Source organism: Nesoenas mayeri (genome assembly GCF_963082525.1).
Source record: "Nesoenas mayeri genome assembly, chromosome: 1".
In the NCBI taxonomy this organism is placed as follows: Eukaryota; Metazoa; Chordata; class Aves; order Columbiformes; family Columbidae; genus Nesoenas; species Nesoenas mayeri.
Window position 1 is genome coordinate 159,885,692 of NC_137541.1, and position 20,837 is coordinate 159,906,528.

General features: G+C 44.9%; 1 protein-coding gene across 3 annotated transcripts in view; it reads right to left on the reverse strand.

The window, feature by feature from the left end:
* The window catches only part of CLDN10 (claudin 10), a gene marked incomplete at both ends in the record, with an annotated part of 62,250 nt that overhangs the window by 12,676 nt on the left and 28,737 nt on the right, over positions 1 to 20,837 (reverse strand). For 2 of the 3 annotated variants that reach the window (XM_080350870.1, XM_080350869.1), the window contains one exon: positions 2,786 to 3,005. The exons of the other annotated variant lie outside the window; for it this stretch is intronic. In XM_080350870.1, coding sequence (XP_080206996.1) covers positions 2,786 to 3,005 — 220 coding nt within the window. Of the gene's footprint in view, positions 1 to 2,785; positions 3,006 to 20,837 lie in introns of those variants that run through there. 3 annotated transcript variants of the gene reach the window in all.

Sequence of the window (20,837 nt, forward strand, 5' to 3'; positions counted from 1 at the left end):
AACTAGGACATCGCTTCTGAAGAAGGAGTACACGAAAGCATGGTGATACCCTGATTCCTTACCCTCTTGTTTTCATCTGACCTTCTGGTAGACATGAGTGGTGCCTCTGCACAAGACTGTCAAAACTCAGAGGTTTCCAATCTGACAAAAAAACCCAAACATTTCCGTAGAAGAGGAACTGCTCTGCAAGGCAAATTCTCTCCCGTTATGTGAGGAAGGAATGGAGTGAAGCCATGCTGGACAAGCATTACAGCAATTTCCCAGTCCTGCCTTACCATTTTGAGGAGAGCAATATGTTATTCCTACATGTATCTTGATAGGGTTATTGGTTCTGCTCACAAACACTTATGGGAAAACGGCAAACCAGAACTGCCCTTTTTTGTGTCTTCCGAGTCCCTCACCTGAGGATGGAGTGAGGAATTTCCCATGTTCCTGGTCACAGGGAAGGGGATTTGGCTTAGCCACATAAGTCTGGGTGCAGAGGAAGGGAGAGGCCACTTGAGTGCTGGGGCAGATTTGGCTTCATAGAATCATAGAATAGTTTGGGTTGGAAGGGACCTTCAAAGGTCATCTAGTCCAACCACCCGCAATGAACAGGGTCACCTTCAACTAGATCAGGTTGCTCAGAGCCCCATCCAGCCTGGCCTGGCATGCCTCCAGGGATGGGGCATCCACCACCTCTCTGGGCAACGTGCCAGTGTTTTACCACCCACATTGTCCATGCTGACATACAAATCCTTCTAAGCTATGCGTAACACACTGCAACGCCGAAGTACACGTCTGCACCAGGGCAGGGTTAGGGCGAAACAGGAACGTACCCACGCACTGTCAGATGGTAACGGGTTCCCAGCAGAGCACCACAGGATCTTGCCCCACAGCATTTAGAGGTGTTATTAAGAAACACCAAAGCCAAGCTTCTTCCTACTACTAACAAAGATTCTGGCCAGGAGGACAGGATAAGGCCCTTCCAGATGTGCAATTCGGACCCATTTCTTTCCAAAATGAGTTAGAGCTCAGATGGCTGTTTCACTGTGCAGCAGATGCCTCAGGAACTCATTTCTTGGGCAAGTGTTAGCCAACACATTAGGTATGCCTAATCCAGACTTGAATTTAGAGGAAGGGGTGGTAAGGACTGCAATTTAAAATATTCCCAATTCTGAATACTTTGTTTGTAACTACGGTCTTCTTATTCTGAAAACAGATTAACCCAGAACTGAAAGAACAGCTAAACAATAGATTCGGTGGATCTGAAATGTTACACACTGGTGATCACTCTGTGCCCGCCTACACACAGACCACAGTTCCTTGCCCAAGCCTGGAAACCACATTCTCAGCCGCTACACTTGGCCATAGAGTCACTGATGCCAATGGAGTTGAGTCAGCACTCCTATCCTTTCACAGAAACTGGAAAACCCCTCTGTGACCATGGGGCTGTGTCAAAATAAGGTCTGGGGAATGGTACTTCTCCAGCCAAGGGAAGCACCTTGCAATAGTGACACTTAAGTGTTCCCTGTGTTACCTCTTTTTAGTGTCTTGACCTCTTTTAGCCCTTTTTGCATACGGAGCTTAAATGTTTTCTGGTATTAGTATTAATTAGCTTCACAACAATATTAATCCTTGTTATCATAACATTAATCTCTGTTAGTGATTTGATTAACAGGCTTTCTTTTCCTTTTAAACAAACCTTTCACACCAAAATCCACACCCAAAGTCCAGTGCAAAGGGAGCGCCTGGCCAGACCGTGGACAGCAGGAGTATCACAGACACGGGGACCCTGTGTAGTTTATTAGTTTATGACTATAAAAACTCAGAAACAGTGCCATCATTTTAAAAAGCTCTCCTCCCTTTCTGTACACTCACTCCTGAGGCTGCAAACTGATGCAATCTGCACTTTCCCCGTTTCTACCAGCCGTGATCAGTGCAGATTTATCACCTAAAAGTTTAGTTGTACAGATTTCCTGCAGCGACCCAGTTTCCCAGTTGGGCTTTCTTAAAGGGCAAAAATGTTTCCCCCTCACCAGAGCAGAAACCCAGCACCAACTCTGTCTTTGGTGTCAGGCACTAGAGCAAAACTCTCAGTTTTGCTTCAAAGTAACGCTGTCCTAAATGCAAGCCGAGCTATGCATCACTTTTGCATACCTTTGCATCCCTTACTGCCCCAAGCTTTTACACTGTCATTTATCAACGAAGCAATTACATCCGAGTTAATAACCACTTAGCAAAAAAAAGGAAAGGAACATTAATTAAACCAACAGGACGCCAAGGCTTGTTCTTCTTCACTGACCGTTGCACAGCTGGCAAAACCACAAAAAAAGAGGATTGTCACGACAGTCAGAAAATAAATTGGCAAGAAAAATCCGCCTGCATTCTTCTTGTGTCAAATCCACACGCACAGAGTCTTCCGATGAAGGACGAAAAAAAAAGCAGGAGGTAGCGAGAGTGAGAAAGGCTAAACCGGGCACTTAAGAACCAAATATAAGCTCAATCAGCATGTGTCTGGGGAAAAAGAGCCACTTCCACGGGCGTGCACAAGCAGCGCGCTGCCACCTGCTCGGGGACAGGAGGGCACTTGCCCACAAGCCCGCGTGGAAGCTGCCTCCACGGGGTCCCCGCCGCCTCCCGGGCCCGCTCGGTGCGCCCCGACCCCCGCTGCCCGCCAGCCCCGCCGTGGGGCAGCGCCCGCCCGGCCCGGGGGAAGCCCCAGAGTCCCCGATTCCCACAGACCGGCACGGGGTGTGTGTGGTGGGGGTAAGTGAATTGGGATGGGGTTCGGCGGGAGCCTGACCGTCCAGCGCCAGCATGGATGGGAAGTCCTTGCAGTTGGAGACACCGGTGGAATCGGTCACGCAGGTTTTCCAGAGGTTGGCCCAGAAGGTGGCGGTGGTGATGACCGTGCCGTCGATGGTGGACACCTTCCAGTAGTCGGTGGGCAGCGTGGAGGATACCAGCACCCAACCCGAGATGGTCAGCAGGAAGGCGATGATCTCCGCCGACGTGCTCGCCATGGGCCCGGCAGCAGGCAGCGGGCGGACGGACGGGCGGGCAGGCGGCGCGGAGCCGCGGAGGCGGCAGCCCGGCGGCGGCGGCAGGAGTCCCGGCAGCGGCGGAGTCCCGACGGCGGCAGCGGGCGGAGCGGGACGGTGACGGCCGCCCTGGGCTGCGCAGCCCAATCAGCAGAGGCAGCTCCCGGCGCCCGCGGGGCCGCCCCCGCCCCGCCCGGCCCCCGCGGAGCCTGCCCGGGGTCCCCGCGGCCGCAGCGGGGCGGGGAGCGGGGCGCTGCCGCCGGAGCGGACCCCAGCCCTGCGGCACGGCGCGGGGAGCGGGGCGATCCCCCGGGGCAGCAATAAAAAACAGACCTCAAAAAAAGAAAAGCAACGAACGGCGGCACGACCTACAATTAGGCTTTAACTTCTCCTTCCCCTGCAGGTGAGCCCGGCAGGGCATGGGACAGGGTGGCAGCGACTTGGCAGGTGCTGGAGACATTCAGGTCCAGGCTGGACAGGGCTCTGAGCAACCTGATCTAGTTGAAGATGTCCCTGCTCATTGCAGCGGGGTTGGACTAGATGACCTTTGAAGGCCCCTTCCAACCCGAACTATTCTATGGTTCCTTTGCATTTTTCTCAGTAGTTTCAGGTTTGCATCTCTTTCTCCATGCAGACATCCTTCTGGCCCTCAAAAACAGCCCTACCAGGGGGTAGTTTCAAGCAAGGCTTATAGAATGGAGTCGTATCAACCATATTGAACACTCCATATTCATGCAAGGAGGTAAGCTTTTAAAATATGTGGCAAGGTTTTTTAACCTTCTGAATTTCAGCTGGCCTCCTGTTATTATCCAGCCACAGATGATACAGCCTTTAATAGCTGGTTTTGCAATGTGAGGTGATGAACTTGGGATTTTCTACCTCAGTCTTAATGCACTGGCATCCGATCCTGCAGCTCACAGGGGTAAAGTTATCCACTGCGGCTTGTTCTCTTGTCTGAAGCTGTTTACTTTCCACATGAGTAGTATATTTGCCATTGATGTGGAAAGTACACTGCCGGTCTTTACTTTCCTCCTATTTATTTCAAAACTATTGTTACATTTTCTAAACCTTTTTGCCAGATGGGCAATCACTGAAGGATAAGTAGCCACGTTTACATCATTATTCTTATAATGAATGCTCTTTGGTTTTGCTGTGTGGACATAAACCCGGATGTAATCACATTATAGATACTAAAAAAAAAAAGAAAAAAAAAAAGCTAGAGTTGGGTGTATCTTTGGATGTGTGTCAGAATACAATGCGAACAGGCTGTTTGTTAATCTGTTAATGCCTCAGCGTGATAAAATGGGGTCCACAGCCATGTTTGCTGATGCATTGGCTCTCTGCCCTCTCTCTGCCTCCTTGGTACCCTCCAGCTTGCAGGTGACGCACAGAGGCACTGGCAGGGAAGAGGGAGAAGGGAAAGCAGCAGTAGGCATGTTTGCACAGCAGCATTGAGCATGGAGTCTGCAACAGCTCCTGTTCAACCTCTGTGCCAAGATCTCCTCTCAGGAGAGAAAAGAGAGAGAAAGGGCCTGGATGTGGGTGAGTAACCAGTGGGGGGATTGGACTAGATGATCTTTTGAGATCCCTTCCAATCCCTAACATTCTGTGTTTCTGTGATTCTGTGACCTGCACTCTGCTGTGGTGTCGGGCTATAGCCAGAGCTCATTTGGGGACACAGGGAAGTGCTTCTGGGTCAAGCAATAGGGGCATGACCGTAGATCCAAGTCTCATTTACATGGCATTCTGACCTATTTATTGTAGGACATGGCAGCAGAAAGGGAAAAAAAAAAAAGGGTTTTAAGTGTTTTCCCCCATCATAGCACTTTCAGGTCTTGCAGACTGGATTTCTCTTGGTGGTGGAAAGCTAGGTCAATCCAAGCAGCTATCAGCTGGGATCTAATCCAGTCTGAGGCAGGAGACTTGAGTCCAAGTCTGGGTCATCATTTTTACTTCATGCAGGGAATTCAGCTATTCTTTTGTTGATAATGCCAATTTGGTTGGTGTAAAGCTTATTGAATCCCAGGGACTAGTCTCTAGGCAAATTTTGGCCAGGGCACATCAGAAGGTTACAGTGTGCTGCCACGCTATAACCAGAAGGCTGGAACGAGTGTTGAAGAACAGAAGCACTGTCTGGGGACTGCTACGTCTGAGTCTGAGCCCTGGGGAAGAAGAGGAGGAGGAAGAGAAGCTTCCTGACAAGCATAAGCACCCCTTCCCAGAGAGGCTGTGGAAGGGGTAGGCTGGGCGGATAACACTGCTGAAGGTGGGTAACTCTACTGAAGCTGCTGTGGGCTCCAACTGTGATCTCCAACAACCAATTCTGCTGTCCCAGACCACTCTGCTTTCAGCAGAGTTGGACTTTGGTTGCGATATGGAATGTGGGTCCGTGTCCCTCTGGCAGGCACCTATCTACCACCAGTGACTTCAGAGGGAGCCCTATGCAGGTGGCTTAAGATAAACGAAGTTAACTCCACCTCAAACCTACTCTTTCTATGAGCAAAGACTCTTCAAGCAGGGCTAATTTATATGTTTATTCCTTTGTAAACACCTTTTTATCCAGAATGACGTAAGGTGGACTCAGAATACACAAGAACCAGACTCACTTCAGCTTCAGGGAAAGGCTTCTCTTTTCCGCTCCTGACACTGCTGCTTCTAGGGACATTCATGTTACTAGTCCAGTTGCTACTGTCTTTCTCATGTAAAAATCCAGAGGCTGAGCTTGTGGTCTCCTCTGTGGTGTAAACCCAAAATGACATTGTGCATGGCTGAGTGTTCAGGTTGAGGGCTAAGGGAAGCTGCAAGAGATGCCCTTCCTCTGTGATATTTTCTTTGTGTTGGCTGGGATCTGCAGGGATTAGATGTTGGAAAACATTCATCTGTGAGGCTATGTTTCTCCCTTTATTACATTTTCAGCTTTGCTCTCTTGTGCAACTGCAAATTCTTCCATCATGACCATAACTCACGTGTCTTCCAGCTTCCAGTTTTCCAGAAAACAATGGTCCCTTTTCTCTCCATTGCTGTGCTGGGAACTTGATATCCATATGAAGACACGCATATAACTCCATTCAACCCCTGTCTTCCTGCCACCATAGCTCCCTCCAGCTTTGCCTTTGCTTACTTGGCTATCTTAGCTATGTTTAACTTGTGTAATGGAGTGAAAGACTTGGCCTTTGCTTTGTTTCTTGTTCCTGTGTTTTGGGACAAGCTATGCCTTGGGAATTTTGTTGAAGCTCCTCAGACTGCTGTGGGACTGATTCCTGTTATTTTCTGTACATAAATTGATTGGACCATTGGACAGTTTTGTGCTGGGTCATTTGAATGAAGCTGGATGTATTCTCTCAGACTGGAAAAGAAAGGTGCTCATATCTTTTTGTAAGAAAACCAACCCTTGTGTTCCATTTTTTTTTGTGGTACATCTCATTGGCTCTTGGGCATAAAAAATGTGTTTTGAGGGGAATTATAAGTAACTGTTTAGAATAGAATAGAATAGAATAGAATAGAATAGAATAGAATAGAATAGAATAGAATAGAATATCTGAGTTGGAAGGGACCTACAGTGATCACCTAGTCCAACTGTCTGACCACTTCAGGGCTGACCAAAAGTTAAAGCATGTTGTTAAGGGAATTGTTCAAAGGCTTCTTAAACACTGACAGATTTGGGGCATCAACTACCTCTCTAGGAAGCCTGTTCCAGTGTTTGACCATCCTCTTGGTAAAGAAATGCTTCTTAATGTCCAGTCTAAACCTTCCCCTGGCACAGCTTTGAGCCATTCCCACGTGTTCTATCACTGGATCCCAGGAAGAAGAAATCAGCACCTCCCCCTTCATTTGTGAATCCATGTTGACTGTGCTTGATGTTTGCACTGTTCTTTAAATGTCATTTAGCAGTACTCAGTAGAAGCTTCTCCACAATTTTCCCAGGAACTGGGGTTAGACTAACAGGTCTGTAGTTCCTTGGGTCTTCCCGCACACCTTTTTTGCAGGTTGGAGTAACACTGGCTAGCTTCCAGTCAGCAGGAACCTCCCCAGACTCCCAAGATTTTAAAACTACATGTATTTTACAAATCAGAATGGAATATTATTCAATAGTTGGATTTTTACAATGTACAAACGTTTCTTGCACTCCTGTGTACAGAAGTCCTTTGGAACTGGCTTTGCTCCCAAGTTTGAAATACAGGATATTATTTTAGCTCTTGCAGGATCAAAATTACAAGCAATCCTAAATTAAACACCGGATGACAACAGCATTTGTTCTTCAGCCAGGATAAGCAGGCTAGGGTCGTCATGCCTTTGGCCTAGAGTAATTTTTCTTGTAATTTTACCAGGCACAGGTTGGGCAACTTGAGACTCTTTCTTGGCTCTGCCGTGTTGTGATTTCCAGGGTGCCTAGAGCACTTGTGCAAAAGAATAAAAACAAAAAACTCAACTTTATTTTTCTAAGGCTGAAGGACAACTTCCTTGTTTGCTAGGTTTTCAGTGAGAATTTGAATATTGAAAAGGTAAGGCAGACATGCAGGGAATATAGACAGGCTTCTAAGAGCATCATCATCTGGACAAAGTTGGGTCTTCTATCAGTGATAGGTCTGAGGAGTACACCTCAAATTGGCATACGCATTAGAGGAGATTAACACGACTGTAAAATGAGGAGGCTTGCACGGTGTTCTGCATTGGGAAGAACAAAAAGTGCCACCTAAAAAGTGAGCAACCAGATCATCTTCTCCAAAAGGGAGTAGACAAAGGAATGTTCCTGTGTTGCCTAAAAACAGTCCAGCAGAGTGAGAACATCAGTTAATGATCACCAGTCCTTGCTGGGGTCGCTACTGTTGTTTTTCTTAAGCTATAAGAAATTGAATTAAATTACTGCATGTTTTTTGTAAACTGCTAAGACAAAAAATGATTTTGAGATAGGCATTATGTTCATATGTTATATAACAAAAAGTAGAAAATTTAATAGGAAGTGAAAACTCAGCTTTCAAGGAGTGAAAAATTGCATTCCATAAGCCAATAAACTTTCCTCTCTCTCATTCTGTGCAGCACGTTCGGACACTGCAGACTTTTGTTTCTTGACACTGAGATTAATACATTATTTCTTTTTTTCATTTTTTTCAGCTCGGGTTAACTTCGTTGAAAAAAGGCCTGTGTTGTTCCCTGAAAGTTTGTAATACAATGCTTTTAAAAATAGATATAACCTGTTTAACAAACTAAGCAGGAAATGTGAAGAAGTGCATCTCCTACTTTACTAGAGGTGCATTCCACCTGGCCAAGAGCACAGGTGCAGGTCTCGTCATTCAGAAGTTGCCTCCACATCAAATTAAGTTTTGCTAAACACAGGTAGATTGCAGTGGTGAGAAACTTTCAGGCTGATTTTTAGACTATACGGCCCTATATAAAGCGGTTTACAAAGTGTTGGCAAAATAAAAGAATATGGTATCTAATGGAATTTAAAAGGATTTAATCAGGGTGGGAGGCAGATAGGCAAATGTCTTTCCAAAGCAGCCAGAGTTCAGAAGCGATCCTTGCTATGAGCCATAAAGATGAAGAGGTCGAGTCCTGACCGGTGGCTGAGCGGCAGCCGGGGCTGAGATCACAGTGTTCGCAGAGCGGGAACATTTTCCTGCCCCATGTGTCCTCTGCCCTCATGTGCCACAGCTGGTCTCAGTCATTTCCTGAGCACTTGGTGGATCTGGGCATGAAAAGTCTGTCATCTTTTACAGATACCAACGTAGCTCCCAGTCAGAGGACTCGGAGAAACTGGAGCTGACCCAAAAAAGCAGCACGACAAGGGGCATGAGTTGCAACGTGGGAAATTTCCGTTAGGTATTAGGAGAAAATTGTTTTCCATGAGGGTGGTCAAGCCCTGGAGCAGGCTGCCCACAGACGCTGTGGGATCTCCCTCTGTGGGGGTGTTCAAGACCTCACCGGACATTGCCCTGAACAAGCCCATCTGATCAGGTGTATTTTGGACTAGGCAGCCTCTGGAGGTCCTGAATTATTCTGCTACCCTACAATTTTGTTACCTCACTGGAGCAAATAGAGTAGCACTGGGACACGTTTGGCTTATTATAGCTCTACGTGGTACACCAGTGCGACTAATAATTACATTTTATGTATTACACTCAGAACGTAATGGCACGTCATTCCTACTACCCTGTTATTTAGCCCACGTGCTGAAATATTTTCAGAGATCTGTGTATTTCAGTTCATAGCAGCAGTACATTTAACGACTTTTCCAGCTGTTTACACAGAGGGAAATATTTCATATAATCATTTCACTTGGAAGAGACCCTCAAGATCATCGAGTTCAACCATAACCTAACTCTAGCACTAAACCATGTCCCTAAGAACCTTCTCTACAGGTCTTTTAAACACCTTCAGGGATAGCAACTCCACCACTTCCCTGGGCAGCCTGTTCCAATGCCCGACAACCCTTTCTGCGAAGAATTTTTTCCTAATATCCAGTCTGAACCTCCCCTGGTGCAACTTGAGGCCATTTCCTCTTGTCCTGTCACTTGTTACTTGGGAGAAGAGACCAACTCCTTCCATGCTACAACCTCCTTTCAAGTAGTTGCAGACAGCGATAAGGTCTCCCCTCAGCCTCCTTTTCTCCAGGCTGAACAGCCCTAGCTCCCTCAGCCGCTCCTCATCAGACTTGTGCTTCAGTGGTCGTCCTTTTTTTTAGGATCCCTCTGGATATGCTAAAGAAAACCCAAGGCGGGGAGCATGGCATGGAGGCCTTTAGCTCTGCCAATGAAATACCCTTCATGAGGCAGCAGGGCGGGGATGAAGAGGAGAGAGGAGCTGCTGCAAAAGATGATGAGTGTGTGCTTCAGCTAAAGGGGATGGTAGCAACTGGAGGCAATGGTGGAGGAGATGACACAGTGTGAGGTGACTGGCAAGCATGGCAAATGTCCTGGCAGGGGTAGAAATGAGCCATGGGAGATCATGGGCAAGGGGTGATTATTTACATTGCTCTTTGTACTTAGCCCTGGTTAGGTACAGCCTAGCCCTCGACCCAAATTTATCCCAGTTTGCAGCTGGGAGGAAGGGGAGACAGGTGAAGGTGAGAGTCAGCCTTATATCTTCTCAGCAGTATCTCTGTCTGCAAGGAAGCTCTTCCCCTGCCCTTCTCTGGTTCCTTTCCCTGATTCCCACAGTGGACCTGTATTTACTCAGAGAAGGGTTGTGCCACAAAGAGGGTATTGTGGTTTACCGTTTTTGGCCCCGCTGTTTGTCAGGCACCAGTTGTCCCGGCCAGTGGCACAGAAAGATTTCATTTAACCGAGAGCGTGAAAACCACAATCTGGAGCAAAGCAGATTCTGTAGCGTGACTTAATCTGAGAGCAAACGGGCTGGGATCAAAAAAGGTCACGGTGACAAAGCGGAGTTAAAAGCTGACTTGGATCAACATGTTCAGCAACTCAGAAACAAAGGGAATAAGGAAATAATATGTGACTTTTTTACGATCAATACAGATTAAAAAAAAATGATAAAACAGGTTGAAATTAATGTGCATTTGCTCCATCAGCAATACTGTTTCTTTTGATCCTACTGGTTTGATTTGTTTTATAGAAGTGATAGCCAGACTGATCTGACACAAGTGGGTAAAACCCTCCAGCAAAAAGGGGGGGCTGCCTGCAGATGCAGAAGCTCTTGGATAAAGAGGACAGATTTAAAATAAAATTTAAAGTTGCTGAGCTTAAGGAGTCACGAATACAACTGGCAGTAATGAGGAGAAACACACACCTTATAAATGCCGATGGGAGCGTGCATGTGCTGGGGTACATGCTCTGGTTCCCGCTGTGTTCCCATCCTCCAAGAGCACTGCCTTATCAAAAAATCAAATGAATCAAATGTACTCAGAAGTTTTTTAGTGTACCAAGCTGGGCTTTGGCTCATTTTGTGTGCAATTTGCGTGCATTACAGGGTCTTCCTATTCCTGGATGCAATGTTGTGACCACAAGCTGACTCTCAAGAAAACAGTCTGATAGTGCCTACTGTATGCAGTGAAATAGCATATTGCCTAGGAGAAAATTTGTTTGGACTGCTTGTTTTTGCTGGGTCTCAGTCCAGAGCAGCCAAAAAGACATTCACCAAGAGTAGGACACAATGTGCTTTACCTGTTCTGTTAATGCTTTCATGTTCCCACACTGAAAATATTATTCTTTCATTACGTTGCAGCAGTTCTACCTTACCATTGTCCTTGCAAAGAAATAAAGTGTTTTCCACTGATAATAGAGATTCAAGTATGCACCACGTTCTTCTGTTTTCCTCTTTGTTCGAGTGTCTTTTCTCAGCTGACTATTTATTTCTGTGGCTCATTTAGGTGTTCATTCTAGATTTTTTAATTCATTATAGCTGCAAGCCAGGGGAAAAAAGGCAGAATCACTTTTGAGAATTTAGCGTTAAAACTACCTAAAGTCTTGTTTCATGCATTTCAACTTTTAGAAAAGGAGATATTCTTAACTTATTTTGACTTATGTCCAGTTTGTAAGGAAAGTTTGCAGCACTGAATTATGCCTCATGCACACAGTCAGTGTTTCTGGGTTTGATGGTGAGGCTTTCATGTGGATTTAAATGTTGCACTGCACTTTTTTTCAGTAAGCAGAGTTGTACAGTGGGGGAAAATGGGATAATGTAGCAATGTGTTTACTTTGTGCCAGCTCTGGGAACATTTAGTTTCTTTTTTTGTTTGTTTCTTTCTACCCCCCCAACCCCCCCTGTCTTTCTGGTGTAATTATCTTATGTGTTATGTGTAGGTAGGAATCAGAAAACCTTCCAACAGTGAATTAAAAAATTTCAAATGTCTCCATGTGACAAAGTGGTGGCTTTTGATTGTAAATTGTTAGACAAATACCAACAAAATAAAAATGCCAGTGGATGTGAGGTTGGAGACACCAGTACTTACTGCAGTGGCTACCCTGTGTTTTTCTCCAGGATGGTGCACTGCTGACAAAAATGACTTTTGGTGATGTCCAAGGATGCAGAGTTTGTTGGGAAAGATGGCCCAGAGCCTTTTTTTCATGCAGTGTTCTGGGAAGTGTTAACGTTTCTATATACATACGGGAAAAACCTGATTTGGTAAGAGAGAGTTAGGACATAACCTGGTATGCAGACGCCACAGTTTTGCTGCATCCATTAAAGAACCTGACACAAATGTCAAAATTCAGCTGGAGGAAGCATTTGTGTTATTGCTGGATATACTGTTAATGCAAAATACTGTACTTAAGTATGAAATGCAACATGTAATCATGCATGAAATTCATTTCCCAATCATAAATCCTGCCATCTCCCCTCCAGTCCCATTAAATACAGGGCATCTCTGGCAGATGTACCGATTTATCAGAGGAATTTTCTTGGCTGTAAAGGAAACTTAGAAAGACTGCCTTAGGTGTAGGCATCAGCTTATAGATGCCCATGGACAGGCTGGTCAGTGGTGGGGCACGTTTAGAGGCTTGTGGAGCTGTGGTCCTGTGTCGGCCATTGTCCTCACCGGGCACTTTCCGGTGACACGCCACATGCCCTGAGCTGTGAAAATATTGATTTTGGGATCACGTGCCTGAACCAGTTTCAGTTTTCCTCCCATCCCAAACAGGAGCTAGCCTTGAGCTGAGATCCTTGTCAAGCCAGTGGAATGCCCTGGAGGTTCCTTCAAGTCCATTTGCTGACTGTACTTTGCAGGAGGTTTTTCCCACCTCTGCCACAGCTGTTTTCCAGCTCTGGAAACCCCAGTTCTGGGCACCTCTGCAGGCTGAGGTTTGCTTAAGCGTGACCCAAGCTGCAAGTCTGTGTGTCTTGCCTGCAGGGTCTCTCAGCAGAGCCCCATAGCAGCTCTGTTTCAAGCCACTGCTTCTAGGGGGATGCTGGCTGAAGGTCACCAGCCTCAGGCAGGCATCACACCCCAGATCTGACCAGAGAAATGGAAGAAATGATGGTTTTGAAGGTTGAGTTTAAAGTACAGAAAGGAAAAGCCACGATTAAAACAAAGGGAAAATTCAATCCTCCCCTGTGTTCAACAGAAGTTATATCTCATATTTTTCTGGCAAGCCTCACTCCTGGAGCACTGACCAAGCAGCCTCCATTTGCCCACTCCACAACCCAATATTGTCCTGGGCTCTTCCAGGCCTCCCACCCAAAGGTACACATCGCCTGCCAGCTCTCATCCCCACGAGTCGCTCAGCAAACCGCCATCCCCAAATTTTGAGCCCAAATCCCTCTGCCCCTCTCACGTCTCCCACAGTGGCTCCCACAGGCGAGCGTCTCCTGCAAGCAGAATCTGACCAGTTGCCCGTTGAACCTCGCAGGTGCCGGCACATTTCTTGGCATTTGGCAGGGACCAGTGGCAGCTTTGGATGCAGGCCTGGCAGCTAACAGGCTCTTTGCCCGGCTGCATTTCAGCGATTAACCTGCTACCTCTGTCTGTCAGCTTATGGGTTTCTACACCGCACCAGAAAGACAGGAAGGTTAAAGATTTGCTTGGACTGCCTGGGGCTGGTATGGTGCCCCAAGAGTGGGCATCCGTCTAGGTATTCAGCTGCCACTTGGTCAGAGCAATATGGATAGCTGTAAATAAAGCCCATTACAGCTCATATTGCAGACCTTGCGTTCCAAACAAGGCTTGGAGAAGCCATGGGGCTGTGTTTTCCAAGGCAGGACTGTAAGAGGTCACTCTTCTCTTTGTGCTGCCTGTGAGCTCAACCCCTTTTCTCCGAGACATTTCTCAGCACACCAGTGTCTGTTGGCTTGTGAGAAGGGCCCCTGCCAAGCTCTTCAGGCGTAGAGTAGGTTGTTCCCTTCTAATTTTTGAAGTCTCATGGTTAATTTCTAATGAGAAGTGCCTTTGAACTTCTGAACTTTAAACTCAGTGGAGTGAGCCCTCCCTTGAGTACATCAAAACCTGTAGCTGTGCTTAAGGGAACGATTCATGCCACATGCTCATCATGCTGAGAAATTATCCATAGTCCTTTATGTGGCACATGCATCACTGAGTATGTTAATATACATGAGTAAATTAAAAAAAAGCCATTAGCCTAGGATGTGCAGCCCTGAAAACAGAATTTGGTCTGCAGAATATCAAATGGACTGAAACACCAGTCACTGATCTTTTACAAAGAAAATCTCTCACTTCTTAGAACAAACCAAACAAGCACACTCTCATATATATGTATTTGTATATATTGAAAGAATATGATACTAAGACTTTTTTATATCCTTGCCTTATATAATGTCTAAAAATAGGAGAGATGAGGCTTTTATCATAACTGCTATTTCCTTGATATAGGAGCAAAATTATTACCCACAAACACCACCAACCACAGTTTGATCTTTTCTTCGCAAAACTGAATGCCTACATGGCTCAATAAGTAAGCACTACCACTACAAACTGATGAAGCCAATTCATAAAACAGAAAGAGAGAAAGAAAGATTTGGGATAAATAGAGGAGACTAGAGTAACTCAACCCCTTCTTAGCAGATAAAAATGTTATTTTCCCTTTCATTACAGAAATCTGCAACTAGGGACCACAAATGGTGTCTGATCACAGGGCTTCTCTTTGTTCACAGAATTTCTTCTGCATTAGATATTCCTGCATACTACTACCTACCACCTGTGTATCCTTAGGATTTTTTTGTTACTAGGAGCAGGATGGGCATAACAATTCATCAGCCTTATCAGGAATTATCTAGATTTACTTGCAAAACAGAGAGGTACTTCCTTCATAGTTTTGCTTTAAAAACCGCTGTCCTAAAAACGCCCATCACTACATTAATTTCATTAGGACTTTGCTTTTCATACTTTATTTTTTCTCTTCTACAGTATTGGTGTTCTTGACACAAAGAACTTGCTGTGGTGTGTTTAATCCACTAGAGAAGATTCCCCATATGTTGTGAAGTTGTGAATCACAGGTCGTTACCTTTCATCTGCTCCACTCAAATGGCAGGTTATGATGAGGTATGACATTCTGGCTTGGTTTGTTTGTGCAACAGCTGGGATTTTTGTAAGGGGAAAGTAAGGTACTTGAGTAATCTCGATTTGTTTTCAATAGGGCTGCAGTAGCCTTGAACGAAGACGTGTTTCTGAGGTCCTTTCCCTGTTGTTTTCCAGCATTTGATGCTGATTTCACTTTTTTTTGTTTTATGACAGCAGTCATGCTTGGCTAGATAAGCTATCTCAAGCCCTTCCTGATACTCAGGTGGGCAATAAAGAGAGTGTTCAGCATTTCGGTGGGCATTCTCTGTAGTGTCACAGTGCTGTATTTTTCACTTTAGTGTCTCATCACTTTTAGTGGCATTAGCTGTCCAAATATATTTGTAAGCTTAGGAGTACCCAGAGCTTTGATGGTCACTCTGTATAATCACTCTCTCATCAGGAGGATTTGGGAGTAATTTGTAGTCATCAGCAGAGCTTGCCAGATTTTGTATTAAAAGGATGAAGTTGCCAACTCATGCAAATTTGCTGTAGTCTTATTCTGCCCAGTGTCTTCCTTCAGATCAGCCAGCTGTTGGTTTGCACAATTATTTCTATACCATGCATCCAGCGACTTATGGTCCTATTTGAATGATTTCTGCTCATGACCAACTCACTAAATAGTTCATATCCAAAGCCAATTGCCAATGGTTCTTTCTTCATTATGAGCCTGATGCTGATGGGTTTTATTATTATTTTGGCAGAAGTGAGGGATCAACACCATAAGAGGCAATTCAGTGAAGGACTTACCTTGTTGTTATGTTAATATCAGAGTATTTTAATGTAGGTGTGAAGCAGCTGTGAATGCTGTTTCTCCAGCTCCCGAATCCTTCTCTGATGCCCATTTCAGGAAGGATCTCTAAATTGTGATAGCAAGGGTTGACCTTGCCCTCTGTATTAGCGTGCTTATGAATTTCTCTTAGACTTACTTTAGTTGCTTCTTAAACTAAGACAATATCACTACATAAATATTAGCTATCGCTGTTTGCTGTGAGCAGGGGTGACGTTAAAGAGCATTTGTGCCTGGGAAGAAATCTTCAGATGGAAAACCCTAGGGAAATGTAAAATCCTCCTCCACCTCTGTAGGCTGAGACAACAGGAGGGCATGCTGTGTAACCTCACCATTTGGCTAGGCCACGGCTGGAAATATAACACTTGTTTGGCACCTGAGTATGCGGAGACACCTTAACAGAAGTGGTTTTGTGCCATGACTGCTGCATATATGCTTAAGGGGCAGGGTTGCTGAAAGCAGCTGTGAAAGCAACTCTTTGTGAATACATAAATCACAGAAGCAGTGTGTTTGAAGATTGTATCATATCCAGCAAAGGTGATACAATCTACACAGCATATATATCTCTGAAATGAACAACTTTTTTGAATAATGATCCACACTTGTTCATTTTCGTGTGAACAATTATGAGGAAGCCTCAGCAGGAAGGGCTTACTTCAAGCTTTCAACCCTTCCTAAAGATCCACCAGCCTGTGAAGTTTAAAGAGCACTGACAAAGGCCATGTGAAATGGTAACAGGGATTGATGACACATAAATAACCAGAGTGATTGATCTGTGTGACAGCTGGCATAAGGAACAGTGTGGTCCAACTGCAGTGATGCTTGTCTTCCTCTCCCTTCCCTTGCCAGCCATTTTCATCATGACTTCTTTAGCATCTCGGCAAGGTGCCCTTCATCCCTCTCTCTATTGCAACATTGATAACAGCCCCACAAATTAGGTAATCAGAACTTTCCATAAGTTCACTTAAATTTACAATGAATATGATGTAATATGACAACTGGTGTCTGGCAATAAGCACAGTATGGGTGGCCCTGTCCCAAACTGCCACTGCAGAGCATTACCTGGCAAATGCAAGAGGTGGGATTCTCTTTTAGATATCCAATGTGCAGATATACATATCTGGGCTAGTCACCCTTGTTGCTATGTAAAATAGGCCAGGTGAATCCTACCCCAGGTATGGAATTCAATTCCAGATTGTAGACATCTAGATTTTGGCATTAGTTGTAGGTGTCCACATGTTGGGTGGATGTCCAGGCTCCACAGTGGTCATCAGAGCTACAGGCAATACAGTCAAAGGAGTCTGGAGAGCTACTCAGCTGATCAAATACAGGGTGAAATGGGATGAACTGTGTCCTTGAAATGCCTGTTCTCTTTTTCTGTTCTGTAAAAGGAACCAAGACTGACAGATTCATATGTAGTCATCTATATCGTAAATGTCACAGGATGGGAATTTTACAAATGGAGAGAGAAACAGTATGAAAAGTTTTCAGCACACACAAATACAGGCTGGAAGCAACATAGTTCTTTTGTATTGCTGGAGATAAATTTTGCGCCCTCTTCTGGAAAAAATGTTTGCCACATTGATGTAATAAAAGATACATATAAAAAAAAGACATCTATACAGTGAACCCATCTATACTAGTGAATCCATTTTTTTTCCTAGAGCAGACTTGGCACAATGAACAGCTTGTTAGATGCTGACTGTTCCTTCAGTTCTGATCACTTAGACACACCGGCACATAATGGCTCCTGAATTGTGACTTTATCTGCTGATGAAGTTAATAACTAGACTGTAGACTCTTGTGAAATATGAATTTGACTGAATATACCGAAGCTCCATGAAAACAGAGTTTAAAAAAAAAAAATTAAAAAAAGTCTTTTGGTATCTGTGCACCTGGAAAACCCAGAACAGAAAATGACCCAACAAGTCTGAATTTGATCTCAACTGTGGCAGTTTTACGGCAACATCACTCAATTAGCATCTACACCGTTAAGATTTATGCAGCTCTGAGTTCATTATCAGATCCTATATCCAGTCACAGGAAAGTAAACAACAATTATTATTTCACTTGTAAGAATAAATGACACTTTTCAGGGCTATAACACAAACCTTATCTCCCTGAACAAGCTGAAATGTGGCAGTTGGATAATGCAAACGAAAGAAATGGTTGGACCTAGCAAGCCTAGGAAGAATGGTAATTTTGACTATCAAAAAAGAGAGCTACCAGTTTGCCCACTTACGTGGTAGGTTCAAAGTCTGAAACTTGAAACGTACATGAAAAGGAACGTGAGAAGAGTATGGAGAGCTTTCCAGATGGGATCTGCACATTTATGTCTCTGAGTGGTTTTGTTCAATTCAGTTGAATAACACCTCTTCTAAACTTCTCATTTAAACATGGTAAACTAAAACGGAGCAAGCAGTTGCCAAAGTTCCCCATCTGTATGAACTCAGCAGAAGTTTTTGCAGGGTACCTGCAAAACTACTCTTTGTACGTTTGACAGACAAATAGTGTGTATTAACCCCATCTTTGGCAGAGTTATAGCCAACAGTCTGAAAAGGGTCACTAGCATGATCATCTCTCTCTAGTCATTTTGAGTTTCAGAAAGAAAAGAAGCTTTGCCAGGGAGAAGAAATGAGATTTATTCTGTGAAATCAGCTGTGTTTCAGGCCAGTCCTTTTCTCCAGCCTGGGTAAAGCAGGATGAAGTCCGAGACCAGCCTGTTAGCTCTGCTTTGCTGAGCTGTTGATATTTGCTAAATGTCCTTGAGAAAGGATGCGAGGGAAAACAGTGACAGAGGACAAGAATGGCTGAGATACTAAATGCCTTCCTTGCCTCAGTCTTTAATAGTCAGACCAGTGGTGCTCCAGGTACTTAGACCCCTGAGCTGGAAAGCAGGGATGGGGAGCAGAATGAAGCCCCAATAATGCAAGTGGAAATGGTGAGTGACCTGCTACACCACTTTGACACACAAGTCTATGGGGCCAGATGGGGTCCACCCAAGGGTACTGAGACGATCACCAAAACACTTTCCATTATCTCTCAGCAGTCCTGGCTAACTGGGGAGGTCCCAGTTGACTGGAAGTTGGCAAATACGATGCTCATCTACAGGAAGGGCCCAGTCTGCAAACTGGTGGCACGTCCCACCTCTTGCCAACCTGAATGGCACTTCAGCTTCCTGCACTCTTGCTGATCTTGGACCTGAATGTATTTTGCTACTAGGACCTTGGCAATGGGGCACCTAAGCTTTCCAAGGATGGTAAAAATCTATTTTTGGGAACTGAATTTCCTGTGAGTTCCCAAACTGCACATTGTGATGCAGGAATAAGTCTGTTCGCACTTCGATATTCTGTAAGAGCAATGGGAGCATGGAGATGTAGAAGTTCCAATAGGACTGGTAGGTGAAAAAAAGGGAGAAAGAAGAAGAACCAAGCTTCTGTGGACCCAGGAGATGTGGAAATGTGTGGCACTTCACAATATGTTGCCCATAGGCAGGGAAAAAACAGGCATGAAAAGTAAGAGCAAGCCCTGAGGAAGGACCTCTCAGCACTTATGAGTGATTTGGCACAAAGCTAGGAAAGCACAGAAAAATTAAATATATGGTTATTTTGTAAGAAAAACTCACTCTCCAACTAATAGGGCTGTGAATATGGAAGAATCCATGATGAATCCATGATACATTAACCATGGGTCTCACCTATGAGCCACAAGCCTGAGCCACTTACTTCTTTTGGATGGGATTTGTCCCTCTTAAATTAACTGTCTAAAGTTTAAGGATTTAGCCTAAACTCTAAGCTCCATATGTAGCGGTTGGACACTTCCAGAGGGTGATATATCCTTTTGACCTCATACAAATTGCCCTGTGGGGACACCTGCCTGTTTTCACTTGTTACAGAAGGAATTTTAAGAGTATTATTTTAGACATCCACTTTAGAATGCTAAAATTAGTGAGGTGAGTCCCACCTCCTAAGCACTGCTCAACTCAAGAGGTCGTGCTGTTGAAATGAATGACTGCGCCCCTGGAAGAGCAGCTTTCTGGGCTGATAATAAACTGCACGTAATGCCCACGGTTTGGTGCCTGTCTGCACCATCTCCTGGCTGTGGACAGACCCCGTGGTCACACTTGCAAAGGATTTCTCTCCTCTGAGATGATTTCTGCTCCAGATGTGGTTGGATGAGCCTGGCTGTCGACTAATAAGGTATAGACACAACTGAAAAAAACCTGCTTTCAGCATAACAAATGGGTTGGCTTTTATGCATGTGAAAGTGTATGTCTTCAAATTACAGTGGAATCAAGGTATTGTGCTGTGGATGGCTTGAATGCAGTGAAAAGGTCACATCAAGAAAGGGGAAGGAGGACACCTTTGTGCATTGTCTTCCCAGGAGTTGCTGGTATTTATGTAATTCACTGACTGTGTGTGCCCTGGCTGCAGCTTTGGAAGCATTTTTCTCTGCTCAGGCAGACAGCAGGTGGGATCAGTGGGCAACACAGTCATCCTCACAGCAGGAATCCCTCCCATCTGCTTCTCAGGGGTACGGAGCAGGGACACTACATTTCCTCCACATCTGCTCCTGAGGGAAAATGTGGGAAACTGCAGCGGGTCTGTGGAATTCTTGTCAGAAAATATGGGGGTAGAGATCAGCCTTGAAGATATTAAGATTTACCCTTGAGAAGGATGGGAGTAAAGGAGTATCCAGAGATATGGAGTTGTACCTGTGAGAGAGGAGAGATGTACCCGTGAGAGAGAAGGGGATAGAAGAATAACATGGATGATAGCAAGTTCAACCAATGAGATGTTAGTGCTGTAACTTGTAACCAATAGTGAAAAGACAAATGAACTGGCAGAATTGTATAAAAATGCACTTGTAGCAATAAATGGCATCTATTACTTTCATCTTGAAAGAATTTGGTCCATGTCGCTTGTCCGTCTCAACCGCGACAGGAAAAGGATGTGTCCGACCAGTACCTCGGGAAATACAACATTCACGTTTACTGTGTTATTTATGATAGGGTGAAGTTTCACACTGTGTTGCAAGTCATCTGGAATGTGTTTGCCTT